This window comes from Neoarius graeffei, chromosome 25 (genome assembly GCF_027579695.1).
Source record: "Neoarius graeffei isolate fNeoGra1 chromosome 25, fNeoGra1.pri, whole genome shotgun sequence".
Taxonomy (NCBI): Eukaryota; Metazoa; Chordata; class Actinopteri; order Siluriformes; family Ariidae; genus Neoarius; species Neoarius graeffei.
Genome location: NC_083593.1, coordinates 17,414,268 through 17,432,516, shown reverse-complemented (window position 1 = coordinate 17,432,516; position 18,249 = coordinate 17,414,268). Strand labels below are relative to the sequence as shown.

Genomic DNA, 18,249 nt, shown 5'->3' with positions numbered 1-18,249 from the left:
TGTGAGTGTGAATGGTTGTCTGTGTTTATGTGTCAGCCCTGTGATGACCTGGCGACTTGTCCAGGGTGTACCCCGCCTTTCGCCCGTAGTCAGCTGGGATAGGCTCCAGCTTGCCTGCGACCCTGTAGAACAGGATAAAGCGGCTAGAGATAATGAGATGAGATAAGGTGACTTGACTCGTGCATTAACTGCATTCGGACTCGTAAATTGGAGACGAGGATTCTGATTTTTTTCTTTATTTTTTGTAACATGCCATAATAATTTGGCATAAGATATTTATATCTACGTTAATTTTTATACAAAGTTCATGCAAGAGTGTGTCACACCTGCGCGCCTTGGTGTATGCATCAGATAGACTCTCGGGCACACTCCGGACAGCGCACACACCAAGTGGACTCTTGTGCGTGCGCCGTAAAGGACTCGCACCTCCACAGGATTAAGGCGCAATCAGCGCGCCTATATAAAAACTATGAAAACACACTTACTTTGCGAAGTATTGAGTTGTGCTTCTGACCAAGCCTTATTTCCTTGTTTGGTTTCCTGATTTCCTGTTTCTTGTCTTTGATTCTGCCGAGCCTGCGATAGCCTGTTTGTGCCTCGCTCGACCTGTTGCCTGTTTTACCATTTTGCCTGGCATTCTGGATTGTTTACGTGCCTTCACTTGTATTAATAAACACACCTTTTGCACTTCCATCCATCTCCCAACCATCATTGACAGAACACTTCACACTCCCTGATAAAGAGAAAGCACGATCACCTGTTCATACATCATGTTCAGGAACAAACTAATGTTAACGGCGCTACAGTAAAACAGCCACCGTCAAATGGTGCGGGTGGAGTCTTGGACTCGACTCGGATCAATAGCGGACTTGAGACTGGAGTCAGACTCGAGGTTTAGTGACTCGACTACAACACAGGCATTTGTGTTGCTGCTGCATGATTGGCTGATTGGAGAATGTGCATGAATGTTCCTAGTAAAGTGCACGATGTGTATATGTACAAGCCACTTTTTTTTTTTTCCCCTGACGCTAATGCTTTGAAGTCTGACATAATGTTTAATTTCTGTCTTGCTGCAGGAGAGGACTTTTAACAATATATATGGCAAACTTGGTGAGACCCTTAAGAACTGAATCGGGAATATTCAACAGTTATTCCACTCAATCTCGTCGTACATGAGCCGATAGCCAACGAGGCGCGTAGCTGCCGGCTCACGTACGGTACGATGAGATTGAGTGGAATAACTGTTTTATTCTATCCACATTCACTGGATTTTGAGAAATGGAGCATTTTTATTTTTTGCAATTTCAATAAATAAAAACTTTTATACAAAACCTGAAACAAAATAATTTCTGCTTCGGATGTAAACAAACCAGCGAAATGACCGGAGCAATTTGTGAAAAATACTATAATAATTCTTGAAAAAAAAAAGGGACGTTCTTACCATCAAATATTTTCATTCTGTATTTTGTTGCTTTGGGTTTTGTTTTCGAGTAATTTTTATTTCGTCCTCGGTTGGTTCAGCAACACACTCTGCCATTTTGTTTTTCCTCTACTCGCGGTATACAAGCTGATATCCTAGTAGTAGAGTAGCCAATCAGAGCGCACGGTTGCTCATATCCAGTGAATGTGGGTAGAATAATATTAGATATTACATAATGCAGGTTATATGTTATACTAACGTATGCTAATTTCTAGGCGACCGAGACAGTATTTCGGATGGCTGTCACACGAGGCATCGTTAACCCTTTAAAACACGGAGAGGTACACGCCCAGATTTTATTGCCCCTCTTTTTTTTTTTCCTTGATCAATAGAAGGAATAAATATTCTAAATGTTTAAATATTATATTGCAGAACACTAATGTTATATTCAATGACGAGCTAATTAAGCGAATCCTGTCAGTAGGGGTATATTTGTTTTTTGTTTTTTCTGAAGTTGGCATGTGAAGTTGCTTTGCATAACCTCTGATCACACGAACTCAATCTCACTTTTCAGGTTCTTCTATTCTGTATTACTGCGTCACTTTACATGTTTTTCTTCAGGTGCGTGAAACCTTTTTGTGCGACAGGAATTTCAGTTAATGTGCTTTTAATGATTATTACTGAAGTTTGTTGTAAAAAAAAAAAAATTGAGTTTATTCATTGAACTAAATTGAGTTGTAGATATTGAACGGATTTGCTTCGTTTTCAGATGCAAAGACGGACTTAAGGGTTTTGCTTTCTCAGCATTAAAGTAGGTATTTGTATTGTTAATGGATCTGGTGGTTTTAGGGGTTTTGTTTTTGTTGATTTTTCTATAATTAATTGCTGCAAAAAAAAATGGGGTGCTGCTTGCTTTTTTTTTTTTAATTTATTTTTAAATAATCCTTTTGGTTTAACTGCTGAACGGTGGGTTTGCCATGGCAGGTTTATTGTAGGAAAGGAAGAGATCCTCACACATTCCAGCGTGGCTGAGCTGCCCAGTGCATCTCATCCAGAAAGGCCAGCTTTACCTTCAACAGACGTGGAGCCACCTTCATCCTGCCGTAGGACCATCACGGCTCTGACTCGCAGGCTGTTCGACTCTCTGTGAGTATCTCATCTCATCTCATTATCTCTAGCCGCTTTATCCTGTTCTACAGGGTCGCAGGCAAGCTGGAGCCTATCCCAGCTGACTACGGGCGAAAGGCGGGGTACACCCTGGACAAGTCGCCAGGTCATCACAGGGCTGACACATAGACACAGACAACCATTCACACTCACATTCACACCTACGGTCAATTTAGAGTCACCAGTTAACCTAACCTGCATGTCTTTGGACTGTGGGGGAAACCGGAGCACCCGGAGGAAACCCACGCGGACACGGGGAGAACATGCAAACTCCACACAGAAAGGCCCTCGCCGGCCCCGGGGCTCGAACCCAGACCTTCTTGCTGTGAGGCGACAGCGCTAACCACTACACCACCGTGCCGCCCCCTCTGTGAGTATAATAGAGATATTTAGGCACTGCCTAAAGGCAGAGCTCGGGATGAGTGTATGAGCAAAATATTTGCAAAGGCACAAAATCAACCTGAATAGAATTATAATATTATAGCATATGAACCATCGAATTGTGTCGTGTAGCGTATTTCACATCAGTAAATTGCTGCATTGTCTTGTGACAGTGTTTTCAATAAAACTCTTCCTGCACTTATATCCATCTACACTCCCCCAGGCCATCCTTAAAAAAAAAATCCATTTCCTGTCCACCGGGTGAGCAAAAAAATTTTCAGTCGGGAGGGAGGGATTTTTTATTTTTATATATGGATGGATAAGAAATCGCAATGCTGTGTTTGCTTTTTCTTTCAGTACTTTTTTTTTAATTACAAAAGCAGACACATTTAATAAAATATGACAGTTTAATCAACTGAAACTTGTACAAAAACTTTAAGTTAGCATTTTAAATGCTGACTGCAACATTTGCAAAACTTTTACAAAGGTACTTAAAATGTCCGACACACGGACTTTTTGTAGTTCTAAATCAACCGTTAGGCCTAGTTCGGATGAAATTACACTATTAAAATGATCACTGAATGATTTGTTTTTCTGAATCTTTACTATTTTGTTGTTCGCTAGAATACCATTTTGCGATTTCAAACTTAAGCAAATGTTTGAAAACTCCGGATCTCCTTCCTTCATGGTGGCTGCCATTTTTTTGTGCCGCACGGCGCACGCGTAGAGCTGATTCAATTCTATATTCTGCGCGGAATGCAGGGCTTTCCACAAGCGCCGGCTACACAATTAAGTCCAGCCGGCTACTCAATGACTATTATTTTTGTAGCCCACAGGCTCTAAATATTAATTTTCGATTTTAATAAAATTAAATGTTTATCTAACGGACTGACAATAATGTCAAACTGAACCGCACTCATTTAAGTTGTGATTCGCGCTGTTTGTACCGATAATAACCACAAATTCCCCGCCGACTTCATTGATCAAGGGAGAGTAAAGGCCTCTGCATGCTCGTGCGACAAGGTTTTCGCAGATAGCTTTTCGCAGACAGTTGTAATTTATCGTTGAGCGGGGAGTAATAGGCGTGCGCGATGTTATTCACCGCCACAACGCAAGGGGGCGCGAAGTCGCGAAATCGCTAGGAGTAGTTGGTGGGTGTGGTTAGTGGAGTGTTTATCCTCCGGTTACTTATAATGACTAGAACTGGAGTCGTATAGATGTACGTACTTCCTCACTTCCTCGATCAACCGCTCTTCGTGCTGCTCCATCTTCGCTCGTGTTTTTAAAAATGCCGGTCGTGAAAACAAACCAAACCGGGAAAGTAGGGAAGCGGAAGTGCGTGTACAGCGGATGTAGAGTGGACCAATCAGAGCCCTCTTGTCTGCGACGCTGTCTGCGAGGCTGTCTGTAGTGGTCACAATTTTTGGGAGGTGCGCGCAGAGCGTCTGCGAAGGGGGGGGCACTCATCCGCGGCCCCTACATGTGGTGTGTGTGTGTGTGCGCGCGTGCACTCGGCGGAGGCAGTAGTGTGTCGGGGCCGGCGGAGGGAACAGAAGCAGAGATAACGCTTATTTTGTCTCCGGTAAACCAGTCTTCTCTCGTTCAATTACGTGCTGGCATCAAAAGACACCGTTGGTTGTAAATGAAACCAAACTGAGTGGTTGGAGTGTATTTTCATACACAAATGGAGAAATGTTCGCTGAGTGTTTAATTGTGTAGCCCCACTGCAGACCGTTGTCGTTGTTAATTCATAGCATGCTCAGCTGCGTGAATGTGTCCTGCACTGAAAATAAGAGATTTACAAGCCAGGAACGCCTCATGAGGCAATACGCAAGAAAAGAAAGAAGATTTACTGCCATTTTACTTTGTATTTGAGTAAAGTGAATAAATAAATGGTCGGTGGAAAATACATTTAATCCTGGGAACTGCGTGCACAGGAGTTGTTTACTCCCCCCCCCCGGCTGGCTACTTATTTGTCATGGCTGGCTAGTATGAGCCTTAGTGGAAAGCCCTGGGAATGTGGAAATGTCAAGTTCGATTTTAGATTTATGAACCTGAAAAAAAAAATGTCGAAAAACCTGGGGGCATCGTGGCTCAGGTGGATAAGGCACCACAACATAAATCCGGGGACCCGGGTTCGAGTCCGACCTGAGGTCATTTCATGATCCCTCCCCGTCTCTCTCTCTCCTGCTCATTTCCTGTCTCTACACTGTCCTATCCAATAAAGGTGAAAAAAGCCCCAAAAAAATCTTTAAAAAAAAAAAATGTCGAAAAACCGGCGTTAAAAAAAAAATTTGCAACGGCACTCACCCAGCCGGTGGACCGGAAACAGAACATTTTTAACAATGGCCCCACCTTTTTTTTTTTTAAACATTCCAGAAACTGTCACTTGTCCAACAAGCTAGTGGACAAAGAACTGTTCTAATTAGTTTTATATGAAACTCTCGTGAATCTTTTCTATGAAATGTGTTGGTAAATAATCCCATTTTATTTTTTGATTAAAAATAAGTGCTGGATAAAAACCCATCGAGCTTGTGTAAATAAAGATACAAATTTCGTTATCTAGCAGTCGTGTTTTGAGAGGTTGCTTTGCACTTATAATCGGGTTCCTCGTCGTGGTACACGTACGTACGTACAGACATCATACGGTCAAAAGGCATCAAAAATCAGGTCGAGGCACGGTGGTGTAGTGGTTAGCGCTGTCGCCTCACAGCAAGAAGGTTCCGGGTTCGAACCCAGCGGGTGGCGAGGGCCTTTCTGTGTGGAGTTTGCATGTTCTCCCCGTGTCTGTGTGGGTTTCCTCCGGGTGCTCCGGTTTCCTCCACAGTCCAAAGACATGCAGCTTAGGTTGATGTGGGGCGGCCTTGGGCTGAGGTGCCCTTGAGCAAGGTACTGAACCCCTGACTGCTCCCTGGGCGCTCTGGTGTGGCTGCCCACTGCTCTGAGTGTGTGCGTGTGTTCACTGCTTCAGATGGGTTAAATGCAGAGGATGAATTTCACTGTGCTTGAAGTGTGCATGTGACGAATAAAGGTTTCTTCTTCTTCTTAAAGCTAGACTGCCTTTCAGATTTTTCAAGTGTAGGTTGTAAAAAGAATTTTCCCCGACACCTGATTATTTTTGCTTAGTGGATCGAAAGCTACTGAATTCGAATCACAGACTTCCAATTTTTTTTTTAAACAGAACAATTAATGAATTTAGATCCACGTGGCCCTAAGTTCGCTATTTTTTTTTTTAAAGATATTTTTTGGGGCTTTTTTCACCTTCTTATTGGATAGGACAGTGTAGAGACAGGAAATCAGCGGGAGAGAGACAGGGAGGGATCAGGAAATGACCCCAGGTCGGAATCGAACCCGGGTGCCTGGATTTCACAGCCTCTTCAGCCTGCTGCCGTCGGGGAGGACACTGCGGAGTCTCCGGGCCAAAACCAGCAGGCTCAAGAACAGTTTCTTTCACCAGGCAGTCAGGAGGCTCAACTCCCTCCCTGTTCTGCCCCTCCTCCCCCCTCTGCCCCCTGCCACAGATTCTGCTCGCACACCCCTTCAGCATCTGACATGTCATCCTCACAGTTCCCCCCCCCAACACACACACACACATATATACATACATCTCATCGTTCATTAACACACTGAACTCAGGGACCGCACATCTCACTTTACCTCGCCCATTTGCACTATTCCGCACTACCTCACCTTAACAGCTGCTAGTTTGTTTATTCTGCTTATTTCATGTTTACCTGCTATACCTCAAGTGCCCTTGACTGTTTGGTTATTTGTACCAATTTATGTGTGTGTGTGTGTGTGTGTGTGTGTGTGTGTGTGTGTGTGTGTGTATATGAGTGTTTAGTCTAGTTACTATCTAGAGTGTTTATACTGTTTATATTGTCTGTTTGAGTGTTTAGTCTGCCTTGTTCTTATCTAGTGTTTATACTGTTTATTTATTCTGTTTATATTGTTTGAGTGTTTAGTCTGTATAGTTCCTATCTAGAGTGTTTATACTGTTTATATTGTTTGTTTTTTCAATTATTCTATTTTTATTCTATTTTTATTTATTGCATTGCCTGTTTGCACCGTGGGTCAGAGAGGACTGATATTTCATCTGTGCTGTATGTCGAGCATGTATAGCATATTTGACAATAAAGTTGACTTGACTTGACTTATGGCATGGTGCCTTATCCACTTGAGCCATGATGCCCCCAGTTCTCCACTATTTTTTCCTGCTTCACCGTGACCCAATGCAAGATACTACATCATAAATTAAGTGGTGGGCTTTCACCGTTCACGCAAGGCATTGTGGGATACAAATTTGAAACAGGAGAGGAAAATAGAGGACGCGAATGAAACATGAAAGACCGACTACAGTAACGGAAAGTGAGAAGAAAAGGCGTTATGTTATATACGAAGGAAAGGAAACGCAGGACCAAACTAATAAATATTGACGTCAGTGAGCACCTCGGTGTGATCAGCTGTTCGTTTAGGCTGCTGGGCCATAGAAGGTTCACGCTGCATGCTGCACGCTGCACGCTACACGCGTGTAAAGAAAAGTGGACAAACGTAGCATGACTTGCTCTGGGCCATAGAACGGCGTTCACGTTGCACGCTGCACGCTGCACACTTCACGCGTGAAGCGTGAAATGAACATGCACACTTTTTTCTAGGCGTGAAGACGGAAATTCCAGTCAATGCATGCGGTCACCGCCGCGCCAGCCAATCAGAACGGGTCTAGGGAGATAACGCTATGCTTTCAGGGGAAAACTTCAGAAAAAATATAATTGAATGGTATAATTGAAAAATAGTTCTTCATCGGGATTGTCAAGCAGATTATAGAATGTTCGGTGAAATTCACCACGGGTTTCTCTCAGAAGGAAGTGTTCTCGGCTCCAAATTCTGTTCCTTTTTCTCTTCCTCTGTCTCAGTAAAAGCAGAATGAGGCAATCGTCGTCATCCGAAGAGTCCATATTGTTGGTTACTCGGTCAAAGTAGAACAGACGCAACACGTGAACATCCAAGCATGAAGTTTAATGGCCCAGGGTCCGGTTCTTCACGTGAACGTGTAGCGTGCAGCGTGAACCTTCTATGGCCCAGCAGCCTTAGCGACAGAATGATGGAACTGTCAGTGCACGGTCAAGGTAAACCTGTAGATGGCAGTAATGCAACACTGGATGCCAGCTGCCGTAAAACCCAAAAGAAGAAGAAGAAGAAGAAGGTAAACCTGCGCATGCGCACATTGGACGACTTCTGTCTGCTTGACTGCGCGAAGTGAGCGATTTCATGTGCATTATTTGCTCGGGAATCCCCTCAAATTAAATAACTTCCCAACCAAAAATAAACATGTATCATTTCAGAGGGAACTAAATTTCACCGATTTTATGAAATTGAAAGGCCGTCTAGCTTTAAGTATGGAGCTCAGCTCTGCACGTACTTTGCGCTCCGCTATAAGCAACATTAATGAAAGGGTCTGATTTTGAATATTGGTGCGCCTACTGTGTAGCTGAATGTATGTAAGCAAATTAAAAAAAATTACATTTTATAATTTTCCCTTCATTGAATAAACATGACGCTTTAATGAAATAATTCTCTAAAAACTACTGCAAGGTTCTTCAGTCTTTACTGAAATCCATAGTATGGTGTGTTGGACAGGGCTGTGACTTCAGTTCAGAAAAAGTTTCACAGCCATTTGATGTGCTGCTTCTCTTTATACTGCTTGTGTGCATCTTCTGCACTTTAATTTTTTTTTTGGCCCTTTTCAAGATGCAAACGTGGACCCAGACATAGGTGTTGCAAGCACTACCAAGACAACTGCATCTCCTACTGCATCAAAGTAAGAGTCTGTGCCCTTTCTTCGTTCTGTTACTACAAGTATGTTTGTGTGTGCAGGAAGTCGAAGAGTTGCTTTGGATTAGCAGAGCTTTTGCGCTGGGTCAGAATGTAAATTGTCACACTGCCCATTTAACTGTCGGTCACTGTAGAACTATGTAAAGGTTCTACAGTTAATGTCTCAGAAAACATTCATAACTGCCGGAAGTTTGTCGACACGCGACCATAACGTTCATATGTGCTTGTTGAACATCCCAGTCCAGATTTTAGTCCCCTTTTTACTGTTATAATAACGTCCACTCTTCTGGGAAGGCTTTCCACTAGGTTTTGGAGTGTGGTTGTGCGGATTTGCTCATTCAGATATGAGTATTGGTGAGGTCAGGCACTGATGTTGGGTGAGGAGGCCTGGCACACAATAACTCTAACCCATAACTGTCATCACTTGTTTACCGCAACGCATTATGGGCGATACCCGGGGTCAGCTCTGCCGTATTGTTTTGTTTACTTTCGCCTTTGTTAAACACTGCATTGTTCTGTGTAACCAGTTTTAACTGTGCCTAAAGTGAATTGCTGTGTGCCTTCCTGTGTCTCCACAACAAAGAGAACACCTAATTTGAGCTTTAATCAGCTGCCAGTCGAGAAGAAGAGAAGAAAGAAATGGATAAGTTTAATCCGCAATGAAAAACCTTTGAACTGAATGGAAATGGACAAGTGTTTGCAGCTTACGTTTCTCTGGTGGGAAAAAGACATACTTAAACTGTGACCCAGCGATATTTCCATGGTCTGCGGATTATAGAAGATGATAACAATCGACACTGTTCATCGTCTGAAACTAGCGATATTCCAAAGCCTGTAAAACAAAGAAGCATTCCTCGGCCTTTGCCTTTCAACGTGCCGAAGCGCTCGGCAGCTGAACGAGCCTGTCAGACCGATAAAACTCCCAAACCACGAAGGGTTCTCTTTCGGGTATGGATAACCCACAATGCATTGCAGTAAACAAGTGATGACGTAGTTATGCTTGGCATTCTAATTCATCCCTAAGGTGTTCCGTGGGGTTGAGGTCAGGGATCTGTGCAGGCAGCTCGAGTTCTTCCAGTCCTTGACAAACCGTGCCTTGCTTTGTGCACAGGGGCATTGTCGTGCTGGATCAGTGTACCTCACTAGCGGCATTTATTGAAGAAAATGCATTTATACTGAAGATGACATGGCTGATTTCCAAAGTGGTTTTTTTGTAACGTTTCCTGATATCAAGTTTTATTTAACTAATCACTCATTTATCACTCAGACCGTTATTCGCCCACGGATCCCCCGCGAGAGCGCTGCTCCGAACCAATTCCCGATATTCAGATAGATTTGCTTTCTCGATAAAGTTTAGTTGGTGCAATATACGTCCTCAGAAATAAGACATTCTGAAATTTGTTGTAGTACAGTGTGGTAGACTCGGTCTAGACTCTTGCCTTCTCACCAAGCTTGATTTGGATTCGGATTTTCCTGCTGTAAACCCTCGACATGTTCTCCACCTCTTTAAGTCACCAATTTCATTGTCTTTCACAACAAAGTACGGCAAAATCGTTCCTCTCCATATCGCTCTCGCGTCAAATTAATCCGACAGCCGTCATATCGCTCAACTTACTGGCCCTGGCTATCCCCCAGAATGCATTGCGGTAAACAAGTGATGACGTAGTTATGCTTGGCATTCTAATTCATCCCTAAGGTGTTCCGTGGGCTTGAGGTCAGGGCTCTGTGCAGGCAGCTCGAGTTCTTCCACTCCTTAATAAACCGTGCCTTGCTTTGTGCACAGGGGTATTGTCGTGCTGGACCAGGTTTGGGCAAAATTAGTTCCAGTGAAGGGAAATCTTAATGTTGCAGCGTACAAAGACATTCAAGACAATTGTGTGCTTCTAACTTGGGGAGGAACTACACATGGGTGTGATGGTCAGGTGTCCACAAACCTTAGTGTATGAATGATTAATTATATAATGAATTATTGTTAATAAACAATGTAATAATTGTACTTTTTTACATTTGAAATGCTATTTTTAGTATTATCAAAGAATATAACTAAAACCTGCCATCTAGAGGTATAAATTGATAAAATCACTCGTGTGTGTGTGTGTGTGTGTCCTGAAGGGATTCATCCGCATGTTTAGCGTGGGTTACCTCATCCAGTGCTGTTTGAAGGTTCCATCAGCATTTAGGCATGTTTTCACCAAACCCTCTCGTCTTCTATCACTACTCTACAATAAGGAGAATTTCCAACTCGGAGCCTTTCTCGGTTCTTTCGTCAGCATTTACAAGGTAGAGTCTGCTTCTGATTTCTAATGTATGTGGCCTATGATGGGAATCTTACTCACTGCGTGCAATTTTGCATTCTGGTCATAGTAAAGCTTGAAATTGTCCATTTGTACACTGAGTGCAGAATTATTAGGCAAGTTGTATTTTTGAGGATTAGTTTTATTATTGAACAACAACTATGTTCTCAATCAACCAAAAAGTCTCATAAATATCAAAGCTGAATATGTATGGAAGTTAGAGTGGGGCGTTTTTAGTTTTGGCCATTTTAGGAGAATATGTATGTGTTCAGGTAACTTTCACTGTGCAGAATTATTAGGCAACTTAATAAAAACCAAATATGTAGCCATTTCACTTATTTATTTTCACCAGGTACACTGATATGACAACTCCAGATTTGCAAATAAACATATCTGACATTCAAACACAAAACAAAAACAAATCAGTGACCAATATAGCCACCCTTCTTCATGAGGACGCTCAAAAGCCTTCCATCCATAGATTCTGTCAATTTCTTTATCTGTTCACGACCAACATTGTGTGCAGCAGCAACCACGGCCTCCCAGACGCTGTTCAGAGAGGTGTACTGTTTTCCCTCTTTGTAGACCTCACGTTTTATAATGGACCACAGGTTCTCTATGGGGTTTAGGTCAGGTGAACAAGGGGGCCATGTCATTATTTTTTCACCTTTCAGGCCTTTACTGGCTAGCCACGCAGTGGAGTATTTGGACGCATGAGATGGAGCATTATCCTGCATGAAAATCATGTTCTTCTTGAAAGATGCTGACTTTTTCCTATACCACTGCTTGAAGAAGGTTTCTTCCAGGAGCTGGCAGTAGGTCTGGGAGTTGAGTTTGAGTCCATCCTCAACTCGAAAAGGTCCAACAAGCTCGTCTTTGATGATACCAGCCCATAGCAGTACTCCACCTCCACCTTGCTGGCGTCCGAGTCGGAGTGGAGCTCTGTGCCCATTACTGATCCAGCCACAGGCCCATTCATCTGGCCCATCAAGAGTCACGCTCATCTCATCAGACCACAGCACCTTAGAAAAATCAGTCTTAAGATATTTCTTGGCCCAGTCTTGACATTTTATCTTGTGTGCCTTACTCCGTGGTGGTCGTTTTTCAGCCTTCCTTACCTTGGCCATGTCCCTCAGTATTGCACACCTTGTACTCTTTGACACTCCAGGAATGTTGCAACTCTGGAATATGGCAGAACTGGATGCTAATGGCTGCTTGTTAGCTTCACGCTTGATTTTCCGCAGATCATGTGCAGTTATTTTGCGCCTTTTTTTTTCCCGCACGCTTCTTTCGACCCTGTTGACTATTTGCAATGAAACGCTTGATTGTTCGGTGACCACGTTTCAACATCTTCGCAATTTCAAGAGTGCTGCATCCGTCTGCAAGACATCTCACAATTTTAGACTTTTCAAAGTCTGTCAGATCTCTCTTCTGACCCATTTTGCCAGAGGAAAAGAGGTTGCCTAATAATTATGCACACCTGATATAGGGTGTTGATGTCATTAGACCACACCCCCTCTCATTACACAGATGCACAGCACCTGATGTACTTAATTGGTAGTAGGCTTTCAAGCCTAAACAGCTTGGAGTGGGACAACATGCATTAAAAGGATGTTGTGGTCAAAATACTCACTTGCCTAATAATTCTGCACTCAGTGTATTACTCGACGATGTCATTTGTTTTTCTTCTTTGTCCCCCTCTGAAAGGGAACCAGCTGTTTCCTTCGGTGGGTGCGTAACCTCGATGATGAGCTCCATGCACTTATAGCAGGTACACTCCTGTGTGTTCTCACTGGGTGTAAATTTTTGTTTTTCTTCCTTAGTACTGGCGTTCTCATCTCCGGTTCTGTTGTTTCAGGTTTTCTTGCTGGCATCTCCATGTTCTTCTATAAGAGCACCACCATCTCAATGTATCTCTTTTCCAAGCTTGTGGAGGTGACTTTTAATTACATATTATTACAGTTTATTTTCATATACTAGCTTTTCGTGGTACATTTTTTTGCCTCTTTTTTGTTTTTTAGTTAAATGTTTTATAAGCAAATATCTTTACAGTGTCTTGCAAAAGTATTCATCCCCTTTGGTGTTTGTCCTGTTTTGTTGCATTACAAATCATTTGATTTCCACAACATGCCTACCACTTCAAAGGTGCAAATTGTTGTTTTATTGTGACACAAACAATAATTAACATGGAAAAAAAAACAGAAATCTGGAGTGTGCATAGGTATTCACTCCCTTTCGTATCAAACCCCTAAATAAGAGCTGGTCCAACCAATTCACTTCATAAGTCACATCATTAGTTGATTAAGATCCACCTGTGTGCAATCAAAGTGTCACATGATCTGTCACATGATGTCTGTATAAATCAACCTGTTCTGGAAGGACCCTGACTCTGCAACTCTACTAAGCAAGCAACATGAAAACCAAGGAGCCTCCAAACAGGTCAGAGACAAAGTTGTGGAGAAGTATAGATCAGGGTTGGGTTATAAAAAATATCCCAAACTTTGAATATCCCAGAGAGCACCGTTAAATCCATTATAGCAAAATGGAAAGAATATGGCACCACTACAAACCTGACAAGAGAAGGCCGCCCACCAAAACTCACAGACCAGGCAAGAAGGGCATTAATCAGAGATGCAACAAAGACACCAAAGATAACACTGAAGGAGCTGCAAAGATCCACAGCGGAGATGGGAGTATCTGTCCATAGGACCACTTTAAGCCGTACACTCCACAAAGTGGGGCTTTATGGAAGAGTGGCCAGAAAAAAGTCATTGCTTAAGAAAACGCGTTTGGAGTTTGCCCAACAGCCTGTGGCAGACTCCCCAAACACATGGAAGAAGATTCTCTGGTCAAATGAGACTAAAATTGATCTTTTTGGCCATCATGGGAAATGCCATGTGTGGCACGAACCCAACACCCTGAGAACACCATTCCTACAGTGAAGCATGGTGGTGGCAGCATCATGCTGTGGGGATGTTTTTCATCTGCAGGGACAGGAAAGCTGGTCAGGACTGAAGGAAAGATGGATGGCACTAAATACAGGGAAATTCTCAAAGAAAACCTGTTTGAGTCAGCCAGAGGTTTGAGACTGGGACGAAGGTTCACGTTCCAGCATAACAATGACCCTAAACATACTGCTAAAGCTACACTGGAGTGGTTTAAAGGGAAACATTTAAATGTCTTGGAATGGCCTAGTCAAAGCCCAGACCTCAATCCAACTGAGAATCTGTGGCATAACTTGAAGATTGCTGTACACCAACACAACCCATCTAACTTGAAGGAGTTGGAGCAGTTTTGCCTTGAGGAATAGGCAAAAATCCCAGTGGCTAGATGTGCTAAGCTAATAGAGACATACCCCAAAAGACTTGCAGCTGTAATTGCAGCAGAAGGTGGCTCTACAAAGTATTGACTTTGGGGGGTGAATACCTATGCACACTCCAGATTTCTGGGGGGTTTTTCATCCTAATTATTGTTTGTGTCACAATAAAACAACTTTAAAGTGGTCGGCATGTTGTGTAGATCAAATAGTGCCCCCCCCCCCCCCCCCCCCCCCCAAAAATCCATTTTAATTCCAGCTTGTAATGCAACAAAACAGGACAAACACCAAGGGTGATGAATACTTTTGCAAAACACTGTATGTGTCCTGCAAAAGGTAATCACTGTGTTTCTGAAGGCATTGCATTTTTATCATCTCCTACTAGACCATGTACTTCAAAGGCATCGAGGCAGGACACTTCCCCTACTTCCCGAATTCTGACACATTAATCTATGCCATCTCAACTGCCATCTGCTTCCAGGCCGTGAGTCCTCACAACTGCATTCAGGGGTCAGGGGTCATTCTAGACCTTCAAAAAGTCATGGAACATCAAAGGATCACTCAAGCAATCAAGTATCCACATACTTTTGGCCAGGGGTGTCAGAGCCCAGCCCCAGGACCAAACATAGACGTGTTAACAGACCCGTAGCTTCTCTCTTAAACGTATGACCGGTGGTCTGCCAGCCAACATGCTGCACTTTTGTCCTTTCATCTGATGGCGGCAGCAAACCATGTTAACACACTACAGTTGTGGAATAGGGCTATTTGCTGTATTATTATTATTTACTGTTTGATCTCAAATGCATTAAGAAGGCAAGAAATTGCACTAGTTAATTTTTGACAAGGCAAACCTGTTAATTGAAAAGCATTCCAGGTGACTACCTCATGAAGCTGGTGAAAGTGCATATCCTGGACCAATTTCGTGTTTTTTTATATGAAAGAATGTCCCTTTACACACTCATCCAGAAGGGTAATTTTGCACAAGGTCATCTGTCTACAGCAGAAAGAAATAAAACAACAAAACGTGTCTGGAAAAATCCCAAGCGAGTCTGGAGCCAGATTCGTGACGTTATCTGTGGAAGCGCCAGCAGGCTGCGCGAGCTTTGCACGGTTTCAGTGCACAGCCTGTGTAGACCAAGCGCTCCCATTTCTCTCTCATTGTCCGGCCTTTTGGGAAACGATGAGTGCTAATCCCATCAAGATTGGTGTTGCTACACCCTCCTACGATACATCTGTTAACCATTTTAATAATTACTCGATAACGTTGAAGAAATTTGCAGAAAACCACCAGGTCGTTTTCTCATAAACAAACCAGCGCTGACGTAGGATTCAGAGGGAGGCGTCCCGCACGTGACGTCACGAAAATCAGTGTTTACCAGGAAATCCAAACGCCAAGTTTTTTCAGAGGCGGACCAATTCGCCTCAAATGGCTTGATTTCAACTGAATTTTTCTGGTATTGTGCAAGGTAAAAAAATTGCACAAAATGCAGAATGTGACAGATATTTGACCAAAGTTTAATATAAAGTAGGAGAATTACATTGATCTTGCTCCTGAATTTACCCGTGATATGCACTTTAAGATAATGCCAGTAGTGTGCAAAGCGTCATCAAGGTAAACGCTGGCTACGCTGAAGAATCTAAAATATGAAAAGGAAAAAAAAAGTAAACACTTTTTTTTTTCCTCTTTGTTTACCACATACATGTTCCATATATTATTTCAGTGTTGATGTCTTCAGTATCGTTGTACAATGTAGAAAATAGTCACAATACAGAAAAACCTATGAATGAGTAGGTGTGTACAAACTTGGCATACCACAGTGAAAATGTTCCTCTCCTACTGGAATATGTTCCCGTTTTTGGTTAGTCAAAGCAGAACATTTGTGACTGGACATTTAAGACATTTAGCCAACGCCCTTATCCACAGTGACTTACAAAATTTATACTTAAAGCTACACCACCTATCAGATTTTTCAAGTGTAGGTCATAAAAAGAATTTTCCCCGACACTCATTTATTTTTGTTTAGTGGACTAAAAGCTACTGAATTCGAATAACAGACTTCCAATTTTATTAGTTTAAAAAAAAATAGAACGATTAATGAATTTAAGGCCACGTGGCCCTAAATTCGCCACTATTTTTTTCTTGCTTCACCATGACGCAATACAAGATACGCTGTCATGCATGACGTAGCGGGGTTTCCCTGTTTGCACAAGGCATTGTGGGATACAAATTTGAAACAGGAGAGAAAAAATGGCGGACGTGAGTGTGCGAATGAAACGTGAAGGACTACAGTAACGGAAAGCGAGAAGAAAAGATGTTATGCTGCGAAGGAAAGGAAACGCAGGACCAGACTAATAAATATCGGCGGTCAGCGAGCACCTCGGTGTGATCAGCTGTTCGTTTAGCGACAGAATGATGGAACTGTCAGCGCACGGTCAAGGTAAACCTGTAGATGGCAGTAACGCAACACTGGATGCCGGATGCCGTAAAACCCAAAAGAAGAAGAAAGAAGTAAACCTGCGCATGCGCACACCGGACGACTTCTGTCTGCTTGACTGCACGAAGCGAGCGATTTCATGCACCTTAAATTAAATAACTTCCCAGCCACAGAATGGCCTGTTTTTTAAAAAAATTTATTCATTACAGAAATAAACGTATATCACAATGACCAAATTTCAGAGGGAATTAAATTTCACCGATTTTATGAAATCGAAAGGCCGTCTAGCTTTTAAGTGTCCTAACTGGTATTTAACTGTAGTAAAGGTAACACGATCAGATTGTTCGTTTAGTATAATCCCAGTTGTTTACATCGCTCCTTTTATCATTTCCAGATTATCACCTGATTTTGTTTTCTGGATTTTGGTTGTTTTGTCTGTTGATTGCTTCTAGGCGGTGATGGAAGTGCAGAATCTGCGACCATCATACTGGAAGTTTCTCCTGCGACTGACCAAGGGCAGGTCAGTATGTATAGCTTGCATTGCTTTGCTTGCTGCTTATTAGCAGGAGCTGAAGCAGTGTGTGTGGGTGTTTTTGGTGTGGGTGATATTCTCTGGCAAAAATAAAGCAAGCTGAAGCTAGAGTTTTGCTAAGCATGTACGATTAACCTTGGTTTTTTTTATTTTTTATTAAATCTTCAGGTTTGCTCTGATGAACAGAAAAGTGCTAGACGTGTTTGGGACTGAGGCTTCTCGACACTTTAAAGACTTCAGTCCCAAACTGGACCCCAGATACACACTGTTTGCTCAAGATGCAGACATGCAGCTGAGTTAACAAGCCTTGGACACCACTACAGTGACCACCCAGATCCCCTCTTTCAACAAATAATGTGAATGGTATTGCGTTGGTTGCTAGTATAACATTCTAGCGTTGCCCAAAGGCAGTATTAAATCCTCATATCTACTCGTAATCCTCGGAGTTTAATTGGAACAGTTTGTTACCAGAGTTAAACTGATTGACTTGTTGCCAGAATTTAGGCTTGTTTACTTTTTATGCCTGTAGGTGTAAAGCTTCTCGTCATTCAGTCATTACAACTGTGGTGTTGAGATCATGTGGTTTTTTTTTTTGTTCTATTTAATTCTGAAAATAATTATTCTGACCTAATATTTCAGATGTGATTTTAAATTAGATCGCTTAGAGACAAAAGAATGCATAAAGCTATTCTAACTCTATTCCGTGGAACAATCTGAATTCATTTGCTCAAGTCGCTACGTATGAGCAAACGTGCATCAGCCACATATTTTTTGAAAAGAATCAGGGTTTCGTCTGTAGTGAAATTAAACTTACTGGCGTTTTTTGAAGTGCATAAAACATTGCAGAAAACATTCAAAAAGAGAAAAGTAAC

The 18,249-nt window shown here is 42.4% G+C and overlaps 1 protein-coding gene across 1 annotated transcript in view; it reads left to right on the top strand.

Annotated features, from left to right (window-relative positions):
• tmem135 (transmembrane protein 135) overlaps window positions 1-18,243 on the top strand; it is a 65,939-nt gene extending 47,696 nt beyond the window's left edge. Inside the window, exons 4-15 of the mRNA XM_060909218.1 lie at window positions 1,077-1,110; window positions 1,696-1,761; window positions 1,995-2,041; window positions 2,190-2,231; window positions 2,405-2,566; window positions 8,717-8,786; window positions 10,913-11,080; window positions 12,802-12,865; window positions 12,953-13,029; window positions 14,796-14,894; window positions 17,298-17,365; window positions 17,546-18,243. Coding sequence (XP_060765201.1) covers window positions 1,077-1,110; window positions 1,696-1,761; window positions 1,995-2,041; window positions 2,190-2,231; window positions 2,405-2,566; window positions 8,717-8,786; window positions 10,913-11,080; window positions 12,802-12,865; window positions 12,953-13,029; window positions 14,796-14,894; window positions 17,298-17,365; window positions 17,546-17,678 — 1,030 coding nt within the window. The 3' untranslated portion in view covers window positions 17,679-18,243. The remainder of the gene's footprint in view (window positions 1-1,076; window positions 1,111-1,695; window positions 1,762-1,994; window positions 2,042-2,189; window positions 2,232-2,404; window positions 2,567-8,716; window positions 8,787-10,912; window positions 11,081-12,801; window positions 12,866-12,952; window positions 13,030-14,795; window positions 14,895-17,297; window positions 17,366-17,545) is intronic.
• The last annotated feature ends 6 nt before the right edge of the window (window positions 18,244-18,249 follow it).